We start from the raw sequence: 23,114 nt of genomic DNA, 5'->3' as shown, positions 1-23,114 counted from the left end.
ACAGAGCTGCTGTTAGTGCTGTGTGCTACACCATTTCATACCAAATACAGGTGTTTTTCAAGCAGCATGTGAGCACACAGCTTGTGTTGAGCGTGAACAAAAAAGTGACACTTTCATCAATGCTAACATAGTATAATAAGTCTAATAATAAGCTAATTGTTACTGGGTGACAGACGCCTTTGAACATTAAGATTAGAAATATAACAATATTTATTGAACATGTGACACAGAAAACACGATCAATAACCAGAACTGAAGACATCGCTGCAAAACTGGAGCTGGGAGTCAAACATGCAGGAAAAGGGGAAAAAACCTGAAACAGAAAGCTCACTCAGTACAACACACAAGGCCCAACAAACAAAACGGACAGTAGTGTGAAGCGCACACACAAGGAAAAAGCTAAAGTGAGTGTATTGAAACTGTGTCCCTCATGTCTAGAACTATATAGATGTGTAGGGAGTAGATGTGTCTGCCCATTCTTGCGTATTGTCATTGCTTTCTCACCTACTTCAGCTCCCATCCATCCTTCCTTCTGCTCTCCTTTAATCCTGCTACTCCCTCGCTTCTTCCGTTGACTGTTGAGCTGGTGTTTATTCTGAGAGTCGGTCGAACTGAACAGCTGTTCAGTCTCTAATTAGAGTTCTTGGATGCTGAGTTGATTCAGAGCCAGTGAAAGCAACAGTGTCACTCCTTCATTGTCATTGTCTCTTCACTGACATCCGACTTTCTTCTCCTTCCCCCGGGTTATTTATCCCATGGAATAGCATTGATACCTTCCGCCATCCTCTGTCTTCTTGCTCGTTGGAGAATTTCAGATGCTACTTGCTGTTGCAATAGGCACTTCTGTCAGCGGGATCAGATGAGCTGACCTTTTGCACCCCTCCGTCTGTTGTCTTGAGGAAATTCTCATTTTTCCTTCGTCTTCTCCCTTTGATGGCAGGCTGAGGCTGGGATTCTGTGAGTTGTGCTGCACAAATCAGTTTTGTAGAAACATATTACCAACATTTTTCATAGGAGATAAAAACAAACCAAAAAAAAAAAAAGTCAAAAAAAAAAAAGTCAAATATTGTAAAAAGTAAAAATATTGTAAAAGTTGCTTTGTATCTTTTTGGATTTTGACAAAAGTTAAGTTGTTGAACTCATTTACTAATAATTTAGACAATAATTACTTCAGTAAAATGGCTCTGGTATTGTATTCTGGTGCTGAGAGACTCTTTTAGCAGAATACATGACTATCACAGCGGCAACAAGCAGAGACACTAGGACATCAAAGACACACAAAGATGCTCACAGAGTATTATATGGATGATTAATAAATAAATTATTGAAAATCCACAATGGGCCCACCAGATTTTGTACAGACTTGTGCAGACTTGGAGGATGCATGGTGTTCCCTCTGGCAGCCACAACTTCAGGCCAACATTTGCCAAATATTGGATGATCAACGTAACGTAATTTTTTTAAAGCCCAGATTTTTTTAAAGCCAAGGAACGTCTGACCAACAGACACAGCTCCTCTTCTCTGTGCATGTTCTTAAGTTTGTTTTCTCAATCTGAAATTCCAGTTTCGGAACTTTCACTGTGTTTATCCATTTTTCTCACCTGTCAGTGACATCTATACGCTCAACACAGGCTGTGCTCACACATAATGCTGTATTGTAGCACCTGCAAAACAACCTCTCAAACATTGACTGGCGTTATTGTTGTAACGCTTCTGTCACATGCATAGACAGTATATGAGTCACCACGAATATTTCAGTGACTTGTCTTTTTGAAAAATCCCCGGCTGATTTTAGGTCAGGTCAGAGCAAAGACACCTACATGTGAAGGCTGGAGCTTTAATTCTGTTAGATCTCCACGCTTATCACCTGTTCCTCCCGCGACACTCCTCTGGAGGTCAAAGCAGAAGATGAATGTATGTACAGTATGTAGATCTCACTGCTCACCAAATTTTACTGGACCGCCCTGGCTCCTGGATGACGATCAAAGACACGGTTCTTTGCTGGTTCCAGTCATATCTCTCTGACAGGACATCTTCAGTCACCACAGCGAACTTCTCTTCCATTTTTGGTCCAATTTTATTTACAAACTACATCATCCAGCCACGTCACGTGTCTTTCTTCGTTCTACTTCACAGAGAGTTTAGCTGTGAAGCATTCTTCGCTGCTCTGCCTGCAAAGCACTTTGTGAACAGCGTTCTAAAAATGGCAAATTAAACAAAGCATTATTGTTATTATAAATGGAGAAGTCAGTCTCTCGAGAATGAGTCAGACCTTGTTCAATTGTTCAAGTCACCGGTACAAGTTAAGCACACAACCATATATTTTTAACCTCTGTAACTACAGGGAGTCTCAATTCAAATGTCATTGGTGTTTGATGTGGCACAATGCTTTGTAATTTGCCCAGAAATAATATAAATGAGTATTTGGATGCTTGCCTCCTGAGATAAACAATATAAACTGAGCCAAAATTAAAAAGAGCCAACCCAGAATCCAATATCTCTTTGGCAAACATTTGGAAGTCTTGATTGAATTGGGTTTTCGATAAATGCACAATATCCTAACGGGGTTTGTAGTAATGTTGGATATTTAAATTTGGATACTGAACTATCTGTCTCACTCATAGTCTCATCACATCAAATAGATGAGAAACAAACAAACAAAAAGAATAAAAGTAAAAGCCTGCAGCAAATACACAATGATGTTTATTCTCGCTGACAAGCTGAATTTATTCCATGCAGCATATTGTTTCGCTGACACACTGTGCAATATATCGTCGGAGTTAAAAAACATTGTAAATCAAGGGTGAAAAGATTATGATAAAGAGGATAGCTGATACTAAAAAGGAGTTTTATTTCTGTCACCTTCAGCGGATGGTTTCATTTGTGAAAAGAATGTATTTGTTCAGTGACAAACAATGAACAATGAACCAGTTGTGCTACTAATAATCTATTGAGTGATTATAAACAAGTCAACCTTTCTGGAAACTTGAGGCATGGGGGCCAAATCCGACCCACCAAGATGTTTCACGTGGCCCACAAGAGCTCAAAACTAAATCCTGTATTTCGTAAAAAGATTTCAGTGTATATAGGTGGACGTGATGACATACGAGGATTAATGTGTCGAAGCGCTGCCTTTTGTTAGGTTGCGCGCAGAGATTCTACAGTTTAGCCAACAATACTTTATCAGAGATGCTTTGTGGTGGGAATAGCCTTGAAGTATTGAAAACAGAGTCTTAAGCATTCTGTTTAGACACCTGTGTAGACCAAGGTAAGTCTTTTGATGCGGCTCAATATTTCTAAGAGAGTGAGAAATTTAACATAGGCTTCAAGGCTGTTCACGTTCTTTGAATTCCACATCAATTCCAGCACATTCAAATGTTTGCCAGTCGAAGCACTTTAAACATGTGCACAGTATTTATTCATCAATCATATCTGCTGCAGCGTGAAAGTCTTCTGTCTGTTGGAGTGTGTGGGCGTCATTGTTCATGTAGAAAAAGCACAACATCTAAAAACACATCTGTGTGAGCACATCGCCGGCAGCGTTTCTCGGATGTAGATGAATACGTGCTAGTTCATATACTACTAATCAGTCTCTTTCAGTTTTCAGCTCCCTCTCTTTGTTTCTGGCTGTCATTTTTCTTCCACTTCCATTCTCCTTTAGTCACCCTCCATATTGAGTTCTTCTCCCCCAAGTCTTAACCCAGCTGCTCTGTCCCACCACCTGCCCTCAAGCCTTTTCGTCCTCCCTGTTGCTTTCCAACTGCGCTGGCTCCTCACAGTGTATGATCGGAAGCAGGTGCTGTTTTCTCGGCTCAATATATTTCCTCCCTGTTGTTCAGTTGACGTGGTGTCAGAATGGTAACAACGTGGAGCGGCAGGGATGCCGATGGCGACTGGAGCGTGCTAGAAATAACAAAGAACATGGCAGCTTTGCTTTTGCTTCCGGAGTTTATAGTTAAATTCACCCCCACCTGATGAGTAGCATCATTTATGATGTGCATCATTGGCCATCAATCAGGATGCCAGTGGCCACCATGAAACACATTGCCTCTTAGCAAGTCACGACTGGCCCACATGACAGCAAAGCCAAAGTATGTGAGGCAGTAACAATCCAATAGATGTTTGATTGTTTGAATATACGATGATCGTACTTTGCCTAGAATAGTCACAGACGTCCATGTGATGGAATTACTGAGCGCGCCCCCTCCATTTTGGTGTCTTGTGTGGGGTGGAACAATATGGTTCCCGCTGGTGGATCTTCATCATCTGTGGTTGGATTTGTTTTTGAGGGCTAATCATTTTTATGGTCATTATCATTAAGTGTATCCAATATCAAGAGGTGAGATGATATGATCCTGGACACACGTGGCTTAAGATAGTTACATCTCTGTAGTGACTGTGTATCTGGTCTTGATAAGAGAAGAAGTTGTCCTTATCCTCGGGAACCTTGAAGTAGAGCAGCAGGGAGCCTGAGGATGACATCTTAAAAAGTTTATCTGCGAGTGTCTGCCCAGTAGGACTCTCTCTTTGCATGTGTGTTTTAGACATATAAAACCATATTTGGATGAGCGTAATGAGAGTCAACTTCTGTTTGGTGGTGAGAAAACTGTAGATTCCCTATTGAGCCGTGAACATGATTTGCGCTCTTGTCAGTGTGGTTCTACGTGGCTATAATGGAGCCTGCTGGATGTGGAGTTGACAAGGCAGAAGGGCTCAGCAAAAGGTGTGAGATCTGCACACCATAATGGCCAGAGACCAAGTGAAAGGAATTGGCTTGCACAGAGAGGTGCCAGACAGGGAAGATGTGGAAAAGGGACCTGGGGGAAAAGTGGAAGAGGGAAGAGAAAAATCTGCCTAGAACAATGAATTCAAAGAGCGATGGGCAAAATCCCAAGGTGGAATCACCTCTGGAAAGTGGTTTGTCTGGAGGAGCGTGAATCTGACTCAACTGGTTGAAGACAACAGCGGAATAATACTTGAGTGCACTCAGGTTCACTGACATTAGTGTTTCCTGCTGACAATTGGATGGTTGAGGTGGTACCAGGGGTTGTGTTTTTGGAAGCCATTTCAGTTTTAGTCTTAGTGCTAGTCTTCTGGATGTTTAGTAGTTATTCGTTTTACTCACATTTCGGTCATGTCTACTTGTAGGAGTTTCCGTCTGTTAAGCGACAAAACGTAATAACATTTTAGTAAATTTTAGTCAGCGAGAAATGATTATGATAATAGTCATGAGAAATAAAAGAGGACATAAAATTACTGTATTTTCCATTGTACACAAATTTACGTAGGTACATCACCTTCATTTTGCCCAAATTTACAACGTTAGCAATAAAATGGCCTTAACACTGCATTTTGATTATTGATCTTTTGCTTACTGACCACATGATGGTGCACAACACATCGAACATTAGCCAAAGTTATAATGTATTTGTAATTGTTCTTTCATTTGTACTGACAACATTTAGACATCACCAGATACAGTGACACACATAAGCTACTGAACCAATGTTAGTTAACTTAAGTTAAGATAATAAAAGCCCATCACCACCTCATTTGCACCAGGTGGTATGTGGGAAAATGCCTGTGTATGTCACAACTAATGCTTGACTGAGTATCAACATGTGGCGTGTCTACGGCACAAACCCTCAGGTGGTGCTTGAGCTTCCTTATTTTGTCCTGTTTCTCCACTGCGCATGTGGCTTTTGGAGTGTACAAACATTGGCGTACTGTCTGACAGATATTGCGGATTACACAATGTCCCATACAGCTTTGACAGACCATCTACATACATTTCTGTCTTGTCTCATCAAAATTTACCGTTGCGTTATCGGCAACAAGGATCCATGTTTAGCTTGTCATCTTCACATTGTTGTCATGAAATATAAAGGTTGTTAACGAAGTAACCCAGGTTTTGTACTCTGTATAATTACACAAACAAGCAGTTTATTTGCAATAACAATGACAAATTTTGGGGTTCAATTGCAAAGTGCAGAAATACTTCTGAGTAAAATGTTGAGACTGAGGTTTTCTATGGCTGAAACAGGCCATTGATCCTTCTCTGCCATTTCTCAGAGTTTGCTGGCAAAGTTGCAATCACTTGAATCGTTTGCCGCTGAGGATGTGTCCGCACCTCTCTGGATGGAAATGGCTAATGTGCCATTTCAATCGGTATCTCTTTAGTGTTTGATTTCTTTGCGTGACATTGTGTCTTATCAAGTCCTTGCTTTCTCACCAGTTTGGAAACTTTCAAATGATCCCTGATATCCTTTTTTGGCACACAGGAGCCTTTTTATAAACCGTTATTGTTGCCTCTTTGCTTTTTGTTGTTGTCGCCAATGGGGTATACGTCTTAAAGCTTTGCTATTGTTTTGGACCAGTTCACCATTGGTTTGTGTCTATACAACAACTAGAAAGACGAGGCTTGCCAAGGGTAACGTCACTCAGTAATAATTATTACTACACTATGTCCTGTCACTGCATTGATGCACACTCATTCATGTCTTTATCGCAGTGCATCGCGGACATATTGGTTTTAAATAGCCCTGCTGCTAACCATGTTGCATTTGTCTTGAGTCAGCAAGGAGTTCTGAATATTTGTTCTTGTTTGATTCAGATTTCAAAATGAAAGTTGCATTAATCTTCTGATATGTTACTCTGTTGATGTTACTGAACTTATCCATGTCTTAAAGAGACATAGGGCTGTTGTCCTCATGGTAGCGCTGTGGGACACCCTGGACATAATGGGGAGATTATGGTGTACACAGATTACAGGGAAGGTGTCTGGAGTCAATGGTGCTGGGTGTTAGAGACTATACTAAGGAGGGGTTGTCTCTCTTTGTACTTCTCTTATTGTTATGATGGAAATTTACCAGCATTAGATTCTAATGCTCCACATACAAGTAGGTACATCTGTCAAAAACAGCATGTTATGACACCTGGTCATAATCTTATAGTTTAGATGAGTTTTTGATCTACTGTTTGGTGATTCACAACTTTTCTCAGTGGAGTTTAGAAGAGGGCCAAAGCAAATTGATTCCCCGCTGCAGATCATAAAGGCGACCGCCTAAGATATGTTTCTTCCCCTTCTCTCCGAGCTGACAATTCTGACAAGGTCTTATAAGGTTCCTGTCTTGATGGAGATCTTCAGTGAGAACGGTGTGAGAGGTGACATCAATTTGGCCTCTACGAGATGATGAAGGCAGATCCTAGCCGCCTTGCCATTCGTCTCACACTGCCGCTGACGTGCGACCTGACTCCGTGTCTGTTTGTGTTTTGAATCGCCGGGCTTTTCATCAGGTCTAATGAGGGCGTCGGTCTTTGTAGTAAGTGCTCCATGGATCAGAGTGGTGGCCACAGGGGCGGCCAACTCATGAGCTGATGGAATGATGGACTTCAGCACCTGACCTGAACTGATCCTTCCTGACACAGGCAAGCGTACACACCTAGGCTCATTTCATAAACTATCACAGAATAGAAGAGACATAGGAGTCCTTCCACCGCTTCTTCACACATTCCCTCAGTCACAGAAATTTCTTTCTTTTTTGTTTGAAAAGATTTTTTTTCTCCAGTTTATCCTTTCAGCTGCTTCAACACGCAGTCCTCCTCACGAGTGCCCCCTCACTTGCTGCCCGATGCGTTTGCTCTCTGAGCTACCGGAATTGCTTCCTGAATTGTTTTAGCAGCGGGCTTGCAATCTGTGGAGGCATGTTGATGAATCACTCACTGACATCTTACTGGTTCCTGATTTTATGTCAGATATTTTCCAACGGTTCCTCTGGTTAGTTAGAGTTTTCCGTCCACAGTTGTGGACCATCAGCTGTGAGCCACAAATATTAGAGGGGCGTAAAAAGGCCAGACTTTGGTCAAACCTAAACCCAAGGTTTGATAACCTCTAAAATCAGTTTCGCTGTTCCACACTCAACTCCCAGTGCAAGTGGCTTGGAACACTGTTGGACGTTTTCAATGTGATCCTTCCTTCTCACACCCACCTGGAGAGAAGTGATGATGAGCTTGAACCTTGCTTTTTCCTGCTTCTGAAGGCTGAATGTCAAAGACCCTCTGATATCTCACCTGACTCATCAGATTGTGACAGAAATCACAGGACTTAAGACAACTGTTGCTCCAACGTCCTTGAGATCAAATGGTTTTGATTATATATCAACGTATCTTTATCAAGTTGACCTTCCTCTCCTCCTCTCCTTATCTCCTCTGAATTCTTTTCTCTTTGCCTGGGTTCTTACCTTCTCATCGTCCCTTGCTCCATCTGCTGTCTGAGCTTCAGTGAATATCTTTCCAATCTGAAGTCACTTCTTGCCATGTGTCTTAATGGCTGCATCATTTTTCTGGTCATGAGCTGCTTTTGTTTCATTTGTCTACAAAGTCTGTTGGTTTTTCATGAAGTTACAGCTCAATCTTCCTGTAATTATCACAGTCTGAGCTAAATTCATCTGATTTCAGCACTTTTTTTGCTTATAAATGGGTCATACTTACCCTCAAATGTTGCATACATCAATCTACTATTTCAGTTTTGATGTAGTTAAAATGAACTCAGTAAGCTGCACTGTTGCAGTTGTCATTCCCTGTGATTGGCACGTCAGCCCTCCGGTTATTGATCCACCTCTACAAGCACCTTAACATTTCCTGCAAAGCCTTCACGAACCAATCTTTTTCATTTTCCACTGGTCTATCGACTCTCAGTTCACGCCCCTAGCTGGGACCTGAGAATCAACCTCGTAGTTGGTGAAAGGTTTTGAGATGGTCATACAGCAAGACTGCTAGAGACGTGGAAGAAACCGTTGAACCTTGGTCTATACTTTCCATACGTTCTCCAAACACTAGATTGTTATACCAGGAGCACTGACGGAGGAGAGCCTCTGACAAAGGTAACAAAAACAAAAGTCTGTATGAATATGAAAGCACAGCAACAGTACTTTTTCGTGCTTTAGGGTGAAACGCTTTCGGCCCACTTTTTAATGATGTTGGAAATTCAAATCAAGGTTCTGTTTATAATTTTATGGGCACAGTTTCTCATTTTATGGTTGAGAGTGTCTTGCATTAACCTGTGGTCATTACTTTTAGCTAGTGACATACAGGATGGTGGAAGCAGGCTATCTGGGGAACTACTGCTCCTTGACATCCTTGACCACAAGAGAAGACAGTTGAGGTGGCTCACACAACCTGTCTGGGTGGCTCCCTGTTCTGGGGTTCACAGTGTGTCCTAGCAATACATTGTGGACAAGAGGGAAGTCTGGCCTTTTATTATAATGAACCTGACGTTGAGTAAGTGGAGAAAATGGATGATCAACTGTACACGGCGTCTCTAAACGTGAGGTTTTGATCGTTAATTCAGCCAAGCACAGCAGATTCAGATCACCTGAAGAGATATCTATAAGCCATGAGAGCGATTCTACATATGTCTGTCATAATATCTGGCAGCATTTGGTTTAGAATTTACTTAAAACAACTGTCGTGGGTCTTGGAGTGGGAGGTGATATTTACAGCAGAGAGCTCTTACTACCCGAGACCCATGTAGGCAGGGGCTCCAAAAAGAATCAGTAGATATAATTTTCTGGCCCAGAGCTGCTGCCTTTTGTACTAAACCGTACGACTGACAGCCTGCAGAGAAAAGGCTCCACTTTTTCCATGTTTTCCATGTATTCCATGTCTGATGACAGATGAAGATCCATAACTGATAACTTCAGCATTTAGTAGTTCGGTTCTCTCCATGTTCTATATAAACAGATGTCTTCTACACTGTAAGAAGATGCCATATTAGATTTATGATGTTCAGGACTCATGAACTGGATCCGTTATTCATGATCAGTGTGTCAGACGGTGCAAGTGAATCTGATGAGATTATTTTGTTGATGAGTGGATTTATTTTTCAAGCTGAGGCGTTTCTCTTCTGTCATCTTTTCACTATATATATATATATATATATATATATATATATATATATATATATATATATATATATATATATATATATATATCTGCTGGGTTGTTTCCCTCGGTACGGCGCGCTGAACGCTCGTCCAGAGATACTATAGCGCCCTCTTGTGATGCGTTGATGAGCTACAGATTGCCATTTGTTTTTCAAAAAAAACATTGAACATTGAGAATACAAACGACGTCATGATTTTTCTCATTTTGAGGTAAGGCATGCAGCGGCAACTACTCATCTGAAGTGGAATTGCAAACCGACCAGGGTGCAATCACTGTCCCCTCACAAATAGTGACATTTATAGAGAGACCAGCATGTTGTCGAGCAGGTGGTCATAATGTTGTGTGTGATGGTGTTTGTATTAATGAGTCCTGTCTCCCTATCAGGACAATAAAGAGCCACCTGACTGCTGCCTGAGTGAATCCTTCACGTCTCCTTCGTGCACGCTGGGTGTCGACCTGCGCAGAGGCCGCCGGCGCTTCTCAGGAAACTTGCAGCTTCCGCCGTTGTCATGGCGACAGGGTGAGCGATCACGGACGCCTGATGAAGAGTTTGTGCCCCGGCCTACTTCACTGCCCTTCGGAGCCCCTCCCAGGATAGACATTACGCCTGTGGACCCAGAGTGGTGAGTGGATGCCAAAGTTGCTGATTTTACTTTCACATATGAGACTGACAGCAGCGATCGGTGACCCCTGGAGCGACTATGGGTTTTTGGGGTTTTCCCCTGGTCGCATGGGCTTCCTGCCGTAGTCCAAGAACACAGAAAGGTTCACAGATGACATAGGTGGCTCATGTTTTGCCATACTTGTGAGTGCCTAGTCTTGACAAGCCACCTTCTGCGGTCTGAGGACATCTTGGCCTGTCCTCACAAGGTTTAGAGGGTTAAAATGTCAGTAAAAGTAGTTTATCATAACTGGGTTGCAGTTTGGTTAGTTAGTTGAGTCCTGGTTAAGGTGAGCCATGTGTTTTGGAGGGTTAAGTTAAGGGTGAGAGGCTGGGGAAAGCATTGTAGCAATGAGAGGTCGTCACAAAAACAGCGAAAAAAACCTGTTTGTGTGTGTGTGTGTGCTTGTGCCTGTGCAATTGGATATCTGACTGAAGGACTTTGCCCCAAGTTGCAGGAATCGATTCCAGACCCGGTGACCTCATGAATTAGTGGGATATTCTGTTTGAATTAATTTAATAATTGATTTTTTTTAGTGGAATCAGTTAAATATAGCAAATAAAGTGTCATGATTTGGAGCACAGTATTTGAGCACCGGGTTCTTGTTGTTTGTCTGCCAGTTCAGTGAGTTTTGTTTCCATTCATCTTTTTCCAAAGTCCTCGCCTGAAAAGTCTGTTATGTAAACAGAAGAGACACAAGAGATTAAAGGCTTAAGCCAGATTTTTAACTTGGCCTGCTTTATTTGTCTGTGCTTTAATGCTGTTTATGGGACGCTACAAGTACAAATGAAATTGGAGTTTTTATATAATGATTATAAAATTATATCTATTTGAAAAGGGGTATTTCAATGCCGGATTACAGAGTCAAGGTTCTTCACTTGAACTGTGGCTTGTCACAAACATGTTTTAATATTTGTTCCTCCTCCGTGTGGCTGAGATCAATTCGTAGATGAGATACGCTGAACACGTTCTATTATGCCTGCCACTTATTTATTTTTTGTCCTTGATAGCAAGGAATGTACTGTTCTGTGCGATCATAATTCATTCTGTTTTGCAAATGTAATCTGGATCATATGTAAATGATGCTCATCTCATTTTAATTGTTTATGAAACCCATCATGTTGTCACGGTGTTATTACGATGTTACTACCATTAAACCTGCTCGATGAGTGACGGTTACGTTAGGTGAGGCGTGTGTGTTTACCGGTGGGGGGCAGTGTGTCACAGACAGAGGCGTGTAACGAACGACCGTGGTGGTGAGATATTGTCCAATGGATCGATGGGACATTCTATTCAAGGGTTCCATCGATGTATATCGTATCGTATAAAAAGGCAATATTGCATCAGGTCACCAGGAGGATTAAATAATATCCTTATTTTGACTTGTCATCCAGGCAAAAGGTGGGGTGGTGGTGACCTAAAATGAGAATCAGAATCAGAATCAGAATAGAATTTATTGCCATGGTCAGTGGGGGTTCCACCAACTAGGAAAGTGCTTCGAAATAGAATAAAATAAAATAAAATAAAATAAAATAGGACAGGACAACAACAACAATGTGTAAAGATAACTTGGCTAAGATGGTTTTGGAGCAAGAGACAGAATTGATTTAACATTTTGTTTAAAAAAAAAAAAAACAGCGCTAAAAACCAAAAACAAAATGCTGTGCTACAGACTTTTACAATTTGTTTTATAAAAATAATGATTTTTTTTCACCAATGAACAGAAGCATCATCTCGGGAGTGGTTCCTCGAGCAAATGTCTGACCTGAGTCCTTGACCGCACTCGTACGTATAAAGTAGTTTTAGAGAAATGCAATTCTTGTGTGATTTTTGCTGGTACGTTTGGGTTTTATGCCTCAATTGACAGTTAAAATGTCATGAATGTGTTGAACACCCGGTTTTCAGTCCTAAAATATAGCTATGTGTAAAACCATAAAAATACGACGTTGAGTGACGGGCCTGTTTGGCTGGAAGCGATCGAAATGCCTGCTGCAGTGAATCATGCCTTCTCACAGATGATCCTCTCCATCACGGCATCTCCTGCAAGCTGCTTCTCCTCCATTGCCAAGTGGACTAGAAGCACACCTAGCTCATACGTCTTGATTTCATGCTTTGATTTGAGGACATCATGCTCTTCTTCATTTTCATTTTCGGAACAACAACAAAATGCGCACAGAAAGCACCACAGATTCGAGATAAGTGAATTGAATGAATGAATGGATGAGCAAGTATGACAACAATGAAACGTAGCAAGTTGGTGAGGCTGTTTGTCAAGAACCTGATTTCATCCTTGGTATCTTTTTGAGGATATTATAGTTTCTTCATTGTGATATTAATTTCATCCAGTCAAATGAAGAGGTTGGAAATGCTCAGAGGCTGTTGCTTGCATGGAGTCTAATTCTTTTTTCAAGCGTTTATGATAACTATGTTCTTCATAAACTTTGATGATGAAAGTGGTCAGGCATACGCAGAAGTTTGAAGTGCCTGATGAGATGGTGCTAAATTTGTATCATGGGGTTGAAGAAGCCCCAATTGTAATTGAAATTTACTTGCCCAATAGTTAGGCAGAGCTAAGCCCCACTGAAGTTTAGGTCCTTTTTCTCAATTCAATGTAATTTTGGCTGAAAGATTATGAAAAAATGGCTTGATAAAGGTTCCTCGTGCCTGGTGTGATGTGAATTAATTCCTAAATATTTGTAGCCACAGTAGGATATTTTGAATGGTTAAGTATTGCTCTGTATCTTGCGGCCAGTCAGCATCTCTGTTGTGCATTACTGTTTTTTTGGTATTAAAAATTCTGCACACACTTGCTTCCAAAAGCATAACACTTAGCAAAAGCTGTAAAAATGTAATGTCTTGTTTCTGCAACTTTTGTTATCTTGTATTTGTATTTGTATCAGTAGTGATCAGTTCTGGTATTCATCCATGTATCAAGTGAGTGTGTTCACTCAATGTTCTCTAAAATGGCACATAAATCTGGGAACACAGGGAACCAACTCCTGGAAAAGGCACTATGAACCTGTGATTCAATGTGTCTAATCCATTTCCGGCTTTTTTTGGACATTGAACTGTTATGAAAAGTGCCTCTTTTCTAGCGAGCTGAACTTCAACTGAGTTCTTCTGACTGTGTATTAGCTGTGTTATCTCAGTTTGTTCATAGGCGTCATGTTGCTTCTACAGTATTATCAGATGACTGGTCCAAGGCAGCCCTCTGATGCCTTGACATGAAGAAAACTTCTGAAACAATGGATTTGTTTAAAGGTCTGAGTCACTTGATAAGTTGACTGTGCTTGCGTGATCAGAAAACAGTGGACTTGAAAATATCACACACCACTTGAATGAAGGTCTATGAATGTGTAATGATATTACACTAGATAGTAAACTCCATCTCTCTATGTCAACAGTGATTTTGTTGCTGTCAGCGCTCGGCGCTCAGGAATCCGCAGACTGTACAGAAGGTGAGGCGTATGTATGTGTCGCTTCCCCCCGGTGTTGGAAACAGACACGGTTCTCCTTTGTACTTCTCCGTCTCCCTGGCAGTGTTCTATTTTGAAAAGTGATCAAAGTGTGTCTCAAGTCCCTGCTGGTTTAATCAAATGTGGTAATTACTCCCCCACCTCCCCCGAGTCACGCCTTCACCTGAGTGTACGGGACCGGCAGAGCTCGGACAGCTGAACTCAGCCGCATGTCTTCTGTCTTTCCTTTCCCTCTCTTGAACTTAATGGTGTGCTTTCATCAATGTTTACATGAGGATGGAAGGAGTTATTTTAGGAATCCATTAGCGGCGTCAGCGGCAGACTTGTTTCCTAGCATGCTTGGGTGAGACGCAACACTGGTGGAGTCCATCTCTTTATTGTCCAGAAACAATGAGATTGCAATTGTTTTCTACTTGTTGGTCTTTCACTATCGTCGTGGGTTGCCACAGCAGTGCACCTCATTCAGCTTACCTTGTCTTATGCATCCTTACTAGTCACACCAATCCTCTTCTTGCCCTTTACTACATTCATGAACCTAAATGGCCGTCTTCTGCTCTTTCTTTTGCCCCTACACCATTTCTAAAGTTCTTCTTCCTCCAACAGCTCCACCTGACCTGAAAACCATAGTGTCTTCCTCTCACTTCTAACTCTGCATCCAGCCACAGTCCAAACCTTGCATCAGGGCAGGCCTCTCTACTGTCCTGTAACAGTCGGCATTCATAGTTTGTCAGTGTGTTTGGTGATTGCTGTCTGACAACTGGCTGGAGGTCATGTGGTCTTTTATTTTGATATACATTTGTCAATAATCTATTTCAAGGCATCGGGGCTCAGTGTTATTTCCTACTACTTTAAAAACAGATGAGTATTCTTCAACAAAAGTGGAACTGTTTAAGTACTGCATGATATTTGTAATATTTATAATGTAACTTGTTTCCTTCATGTGTCCAGAAATGATCGTTGGTTATCTCTCTGGATGAGGAGGGGCCTTTTTTCTGTGGAACACTGTGTTCCTTTCTCCGTCATTGCTCTTGTTGTGGCGTCTTTCCTGCAAAGATTTGTAGTTTTTGAGGAAAAGGCATGATGGAGTGACGAAGAAGAACGTGTACCAACGGATATTATTCAGGATGCGATTGTGACTTGAAGAGATTGAGGTTAGAGATCGGTCGCCTCCAATATGGTGAATGGCAAGATACAAACGACTGTGTTGTTTTGATTTTTTTTGATATTATCTTAAGTTGCTGGTTTTCATTGAAATATCAAAGATATGGTTTGGTACTATAGGTTTGAGAACCCGTTTGCCACCAACTGTCAAGTCTAAATATTCCTAAAAGAGGCGACTCCTCTAAACTGATCACTACTGAATACAACAGATGGTGTCTGCGGACATTCGTCTGTCTTGCTTCAGCCATTTTGTAAATGAACACCTTGGTCATTTAGGAATGAGAACTGGCCAGTATTTTCACTGAGGCAATTAGAACATCCAGCCTCCACGCAATTTTTGGCCTTTCTTTGCTAATATGGAAGCCTGATTGACGCCTCATGGATCGGCCAGCGGGGTAGTCACCGCACCATGTCATCTCCATAAATGAGGCGGTGTGTGATGCGGCGTTTGAATTGGCTAAGAATTCGTTTTCTGCTCATTGAGCTTTTGAATTCATCAGAACAATGGCGTGAACAAAATACGATTATTACATGCTGATTTGAATATTTGTTCCGGCATCTTGTCACTGACTTGGACTGTTAATAATTTTCCACCTGACAAATATGAGGCTGTGTAGTTACATTCAGGAGCATGTTAAGCTGTCCATTATTGTTCTATGTCAGTGGCTCACTACTCATGTTTCCATGCAGAGAATAGTCCGACTAAGGCGATAGCTACATCCAGTAGGGAGTAAACAGAATCATTAATGTGGCCCCCGTGACTAAGGATGACAGTGTTACCTCTTGAGTCCATCCAGTTTGCGCAAAACTGCAAATAGCTGAACTGTCGATTGTAAGCGTATATACATAAATGTCTGCCTTTGGAATCACGTGTGTACTGGGTGGAGCTGCGACTGCAATGCCTTGAGGTCTTTGTAGGAACTAAAATGTTTTCACACTAAAGTGATCATAGATAGCTCTAATTTGAACGAGTATTCAAGTGAGCTGTTGTTGCAACCATCAGACAAGGAGCACAATGAAAGAGATATAATAAGAACATTTGTTGATTTGAGGGTACATATTGCAATTGATCATTATTGTTGGTATTCTTTTTATCTTATTTGTATTTATTGGCATTGTAATTTAACACCTACACGCTGCATCAGGTAACACACATCAATTCTATATTATATGTCTGAGGAATAGTTGACTCTGTTTAGTTAATGTGGCGTAGCAGAAACACGCACAGCCGCACATCACCCGGTCCAATCATACTGGAGTTTAGATGCAGTTGTCGAGCCATTCACTGTATAATTCAGGTCTCGAATCCAACTAAGAGAAACTCAATTTTCTCTCCCATTGTTGGAGTAAGATGTTTACATGCATTCTAAATGGCTAATCTCAGCTGGAGCTTTCTGGGCATCCATCTGCATGAACATGTCTCTCGTTGCACAGGCTTTGTTGAAAGAAGAAATATGTCTATTTAGTCTTGCGACAGCTTGCACGTGATCCTGTCAGTTGTGGGTGGTAACTCTGGATAGGTGACTGAACCCGCCCGTTTCTCCCCTTACTCAAATTTTAGTATCACTTCTGCAATAAATATGAAGCCAACAGTGATGAAGAGGACGTGTTTGCACACTGACTGGAAACTGAGCTAAAAGACAATGGCAGCTTGTGGATGTGTAAAGAGTCAGCACATGGTTTCAATTGATTAGAAAACTCTTCAGTTACGAATCCTACATGTGACAACAACTGCTCGTTGTTTAGATAAATTTGTAGTTTCATTGTGGCTGCCAACAAGCTGTGTGAGCTAAAAGACGACCACTCTATGACCCACTTCCATGACACGTTCTGGTAAGTGTCCTCTCCAGTTGCAAACGAGTGCAGAGCGCCAGCGACAGCACAATGAAGTGGCTTCAGAGCAGCTGTGTTGCTGCCCCGCTCACATCTCACTTCGCTGAAGCCCCATAGTCTCTTCCCATTCCAGACTGAGAGGACGCTTGAAAGCTGAAAAAATATGATAATATCTCACTTCCCCCGGGTTTATAATCACCTGTCTGTTTCTAGAGAAGTTACTTGAATGAAGTCCATCTGTCATATAAGGTTGTGTTGCTGGGGCAGCAGCTGTACCGCTGCCTTCTAAGAAGAACCAACATGCCACAACCCTCTTCTTGGCAGTGGAACTTCTTGCCCGCTCTCTCATTGGCCTGGTTTTCAGTGTTGTGCCAAACTGGGATTTGCCTGTTCTTGGAGCACCGAAAACATATTGTTAACTTGCTTATGCTGTTGTGGCCTGATGCTTTGATAAAAGTAGGTTAATGATGACAAACAGCAGCCGGGGAATATCATGCATCATCAACACCATGAGAGTCAATTTAATCTCCTGCCTGCTGTGCTCTGGCGCTCCTACTCCTTCTTCTCCACTTCATCTTGCCAGCTTTCTTTTGGCATAAATGTATAAAAACTTGCATCATAGCTTGGCCATTCAGTCACCAGTGGCCCGAGTGGTCCGAACAGATGAAGTAGTGCTCTCGTTCCCATCATTCCACCGTTACGCCTTCTCTGATGTTCTTTTGGATTCCCTCCAAAGTGTTTCTCTATACCTTTGGGCCACTGCCTTCCCGCTCCCCTCCCAATGCTGACTAGAGTGCACATTTATGAGGTACTTTTTACAGTAACGGATGGAGCTTCCATTTGGGTACTGGATTTACTGTACTGTGGTACTTGGTGGGAGTTATCTGTCTGGCAGCATCCTGTGTTACTGTTTACAGTAGTTGTACCAGTGAGTTGTTGGAAGACAGAGGTTGACCTTAATGAAGGCAGTGACGGGAACACTTGAACTCACACTGGTTCAGGTGGTGTTGGGTGTAAGCGACGGATGAATGAGGGAAAGATGGAAAGCTTGAAGAAAACATGATAACGGAAATTAGAAAGTAAGTAATCAATCAATATTTATTTGTGGCACTCTAAAAGTTAATGTTGAAATGCCAAACTCATCGATGAGTGTTGTCACTCATTTGCATTTGTAAAAGTGTAACCCTCCGTTTGATGTTGCAACTTCACGTGAGATCAGAGCCGACTGACACAACTGTTGACACCTTTTTATTTGCTTCCTTTTATTGTTTTTATGAAGTAGTTGTTGTTCACAATAATAATGTCTATAGTCACTGTCTCCCAACAAGCTGTTTTCTCCCCTCATTCCTTCAAATTGCCTTTTCCTCAGGCTTCAAATAGCCAGCTGCCATCATGGCTAAAGATCACGACGTCCCTGTATTACCACTAATCCCAGATATTTTTTTTTATTGGGGTTGGGTGGGGTAAATCTGACAACCTGTTTCTGTGCCTGCGTGGTCTGTCGTCACACCAGCCAGCAGCCTATCAGATGCAGCGGAGGTGTGTCCCTGTGCCGGCTGTGTGTCTGCCCTCAGCTCCTGGTGTTTACTCTGAATGAAAGAGCTACTGAAGCGTCAGGCTGCGTGCTGCGCCTCGCTCTGACACTAAGAGGGAAGTGGACTTGAGTCACTCTCTGCCACACCAGGAGTGCCTGTGGGGAGGCTGAGGTCAGAAGATCGGAGAGGTCATCCAAGCAGCGGTTGATGAGGAGGGGCAGGGAGAGGCAGTTTTCTGTGCTCTTGAATGTTTCATAGCTCTCCAACATCCTGCTGCTGGATGATGGAGATGTGCATTTAGCAGGAGGAGCACCAGTGTGGGACTGGAGGGACTGCGGACAGCGTCAGAATGGAGTACTGGTCTACATGAATGTGACCCCACAATCTGCAGGGACCCCCGATAAAAGAGAGGAGTAGCAGCCTGGTGGATTCCTGAGCCTGTTATAATCTGGTGGCGGCAACAGAGAAGGCATGTCGTTCCTATGACATGCGTGAGGGTGCAGAAGACCGAGCGGGGCCAGTGAAGTGAAAGGAGGAGAGAAGGGGGGAATTGAATCAGTAATGTCGTCCAATGAGCTGAGTGTGGAGATGGACTCCTGCATCAGGACTTTCAAGGAGCACATGCACCTGGAGCTGGAGCCCCCCAAAATCCCGGGTGTGGTGGGAGGGAAACGAGGTGCCACGTCTCCCAAACTTTCCCCCCGCAGCTCGCCGAGACTCTTCCGCAAGCTGATGGTCAATAAGAGCATCCGACAGAGGCGGCGCTTCACCGTGGCTCACACATGGTAAGAGCTTTCTGAATGGAGAGGTGGAATTTGTGAATAATCTCAACTCAAATTGAATCATAAAGATGATGGAGGGAGAGACCTACCTCACATACTTTGAAGTGGAAATGATAAAGGTGATGAATAAATAAAAACATTTACCTTTATAACCTTTATAAAAGTGTCCTCTTAGATTATTTTCGTTACAGAACAGATGTCTTGTTATTTACCCCTGGGCTTTGGGATGATATAATCCCTCATCCTCCATTTCGATGTCTCTGCCCTCTCTACCTGCTGAATTGAGCTCTGGGTGTGTTAGCATGTCTGGATTACTTTGGATGTCAGGAGCAGAGGTGGCCATTTTACGCAACCTGGCCCTTCTTCCAGTAATGTTTGGGATTCTCAGCACACCTCAATCTCCAGATGAACCAGCACCTGAGATTTAACTGTTGAGCTATACCTCAGTATCACACATGTTCACATCTGTGATCTATTTAACCCCATGCACAGTTTACCCCCCTTGCGTGTATTCATCTGCTATAATGCATTGTACTCTTGTAAAACGGGAGAATACAGACCCCGAGGGTGACTATATTTTGTCAACACTTTAATTTCACAGCTGTTTATACACATGACAAACAGCTTTACAGCGGTGTGGATTGTTTGTGTTGATACGAAGTAGGCTTGTCACCCACCTCCCTGGCTAGGGTGGTTAACACAATTTGACCCTGATACAAATCTTCTCCGACGACATTGTGTCCACAGCAGAATCGTTCATGCTGTTGCCTTCATGTACCTTCTGTATATTTTCAAAACCCTGCTTCATTTCCATCCCCAGCAGCAGTCTGCTTATCTCTCTACAGCCAGTTTCTGAGCAGCTAGGAAGATGTGCTGGGGGTTGGGTGCCTGCGTGAAAGACAGGAAAGAAAGACCTAATTTACAGATGTTCCCTTGCTCTAGACAACAATATACACACTAGTATACACACTAGTGTGAATTTGATGACAACCGTCACATTAATTCCCCGTCCAAGCCATTAGCGTCATTATCAGTGATGGAGTGTCCTTCACACGGAGGTCTGATCCGACCGCCTTTTAAGAATGAGACAATGCTGAGAATTTAAATGTGGATGAAAAAGGCCCGAAGGGAAGAGTGAGCGGTCGTCTGACGAGTGGGTCGTGGTAATTGAAGGGACATTATGGAGATAAAGACACTTGTTGATGGGCAAATAAGGAGTTGAAGTGGGATCAGGGTGGGAAATCTGGCAACAGTCTGTCAACAATTCAGGCTTATTAGCTGTGTTGCTGTCATTGCCATAAAGGATCAAGGATGAATGTGCTGAAGCATTTTACTCTTGTTAAAATGATGGCCACTGACGATAAATACGGTCAGTTCACTTGAGGCACGGGCAGCTGGTTCCAGCATGAGTCGATGAGGCTCCCTTTCCTCACAATTCCTCTTCAAAATGTCATTTTTCAACATCACAATTCATTATCTCCACTGAAGGATGCAGTGCTTGTGCTTATGATTGCAGGCACGACTCATTCGCTAAATTGTGGGTTGGAGGTCCCAGTATTAGTCTTGTTCAGTTCAGAAAAAGACGTTGAAAGTGTTCATAGTTAAAAAGACAAAAAAAAACGGTCCCTTGCTGAGCTGAAAATATACTCAACTGAAACGTTCAAAATGAGAGCCATTCCGAACTGACATTGCCAGGTACCATTAAACCCCTAGTGGAAAGCCTGCTATGCCTTTTTGATTCCTTTTGACTGAAGAATCTTAACGTGAAAGAAACTGAACAGTTTTTTTTTTTTGTGTGTGTGAGTTCTATAAACAGCGTTTTGGTTTAGCAGCATATTTGGAGAAGCTAAACCCTGTCAGTCATCTGAGCAACTTCTGCCACTGAAGAATGAATGAATTGGGTTCTTAGCAATCGGTTTTAGTGGGATTAGAATGATTTTGAATGGTGGATAGCATGAAGACATGCTGCACAGTTAGCCTCCAACTGTTGTGTAATCTACTTTTGTTGCCGTCTTTGCTACGGTGCAGGGCAGCAGCATTGTGGCTGCCACTAGGGCTGGTGAACTCTTGCCCTACTCACCATCAGACAATGACCGGTCTGTTCTAACTGCTGAGCTGTTCCCCTGTCTCTCTCTCTCTCTTCCTGCGTCCTCATGCGCTCTTGTCACTATGTTTAAATATTTCTGTTTTGCACCACTTTTCATCCTCATTTGGCCCCAATACTCCTCCTGCTTCTTGCTGTCGTCCTCCCACACACTTGCCTTGTTTTTGGGACTCCCTCCCACTTTTGCTCTACAGAGTGCCACATGATGTAAATGTTTGATGGGTGAGCTGAGCAGCGTGACCGCTCCCTCACCACCTCTCCTTGCACAAGTGCAAGAAAAGGCAATACATGGACTGGAAGAAGAGTCATATAATCATGAGAGAAATTAGTGGAGGGGATACATTTTTGAAACATCAGAAATTGACTTGTCCAGGACATTGCTGGCTTTTCACCCTCTGTAGTTTGGTTAAACACCCTTCCTGCTCTGACAATTGGAATAATTGGTTGAAAAGTAAGAGATATTATGAAATGAATACTTATATTTGAAATGACGATGGAAATGACACAACTGAAGATCTTGTTTCAATGGGATATCTTTGGGGTATGATTTAACACTGAACCTCACCACCTCAACTAGTTTTATTTTTATATTAATTTACATATATATTCCTGATTAAATATTTTACATTATTAAATGACAAAAGTTCCACATGAGAAACCTAGTATTCCACATTTGATACTAGGTTTTCCTTGCACTACCCCCTGGTGGACCAGCAAGACATTGCATATGTAAAGCTGTAGTCCAGACATAATGCATCATTTCAAGCAAAATGCTGTAGCACTGAATTCGTATTAAAATAATTTGGGCGCTTTTCCTCCCCACTTGGTTGATGCAGTAGTGCGTTGAAGGTTTATGTAGGCAAAAATAATTCACATTATGTAAGCCAGGATAGTCAAACTCAATTATGCTTTGGGGACAACGTTTTATACATGGTCTAAGATATGCTTCGAGCCAAATACTCACCTATTGACCAGTCCGTAACTGGCACTTCTTTATTGGTAAATCGGATTCTGAATGCCTTCCTGTTGACGGAGGCTGATTTTAGCACTAAGTTCTTTGGTGGTTTGGGTGGAAACAGAAATTATAATCATTCCTTTACATTTTCAGTTCCTCGTGGTTGAAAGTTTCCTGATAAAAAGTTGACATTAATAATCACTGCTTGTAAGAAAACAGCCTGTCTAAGCTGTGTATCAATGTAACAGCTCAAATAATAGTGTCCATTGACTGTGCATTTGTCTGACTAGTCTCTCTGGCACTGCACATTATATGGCGGCTCAGGCGCTGCATCACTTGGTCTTTAACCACCAGAGAAGACTTGTTTGGTTAATACCATGAGTTCCATGACTTTTGTGGTTGTGGCTTTGCACATCTCACTGCTCAATAGAATCAGCAGTGCACCACTGACAGTCTCTGCTCCTGCTGTAGCTTGACCAACTTCAAATGCTGCGCGGTACAGGTTAGCAAGATGGCGAGTTCTTAAGTGACAAATAAGATTTGTCATGTTGAAAGATTTAACCGTGGGAGTCTGTGTTGTGACAGGATCTTTGTGTGATAAAGTTTGGTTGTGCTGCTGATGTTTTGGCGAGGAGCACATTTGTCTGTTCTCATCTCAACT

At 42.3% G+C, this 23,114-nt stretch overlaps 1 protein-coding gene across 4 annotated transcripts in view; it reads left to right on the top strand.

Moving 5' to 3' along the window:
• pde4ba (phosphodiesterase 4B, cAMP-specific a) overlaps positions 1-23,114 on the top strand; it is a 148,448-nt gene that overhangs the window by 26,451 nt on the left and 98,883 nt on the right. For 3 of the 4 annotated variants that reach the window (XM_053881139.1, XM_053881147.1, XM_053881156.1), the window contains one exon: positions 10,330-10,568. In XM_053881139.1, the coding sequence (XP_053737114.1) occupies positions 10,330-10,568 (239 nt within the window). Of the gene's footprint in view, positions 1-10,329; positions 10,569-18,663; positions 19,398-23,114 lie in introns of those variants that run through there. The other variant, XM_053881166.1, reaches the window with a different exon arrangement.

This window comes from Synchiropus splendidus, chromosome 1 (genome assembly GCF_027744825.2).
Source record: "Synchiropus splendidus isolate RoL2022-P1 chromosome 1, RoL_Sspl_1.0, whole genome shotgun sequence".
NCBI lineage: Eukaryota > Metazoa > Chordata > Actinopteri > Syngnathiformes > Callionymidae > Synchiropus > Synchiropus splendidus.
Note: the sequence above shows the minus strand (reverse complement) of the source record. Positions and strands in the feature narration are given on the sequence as shown.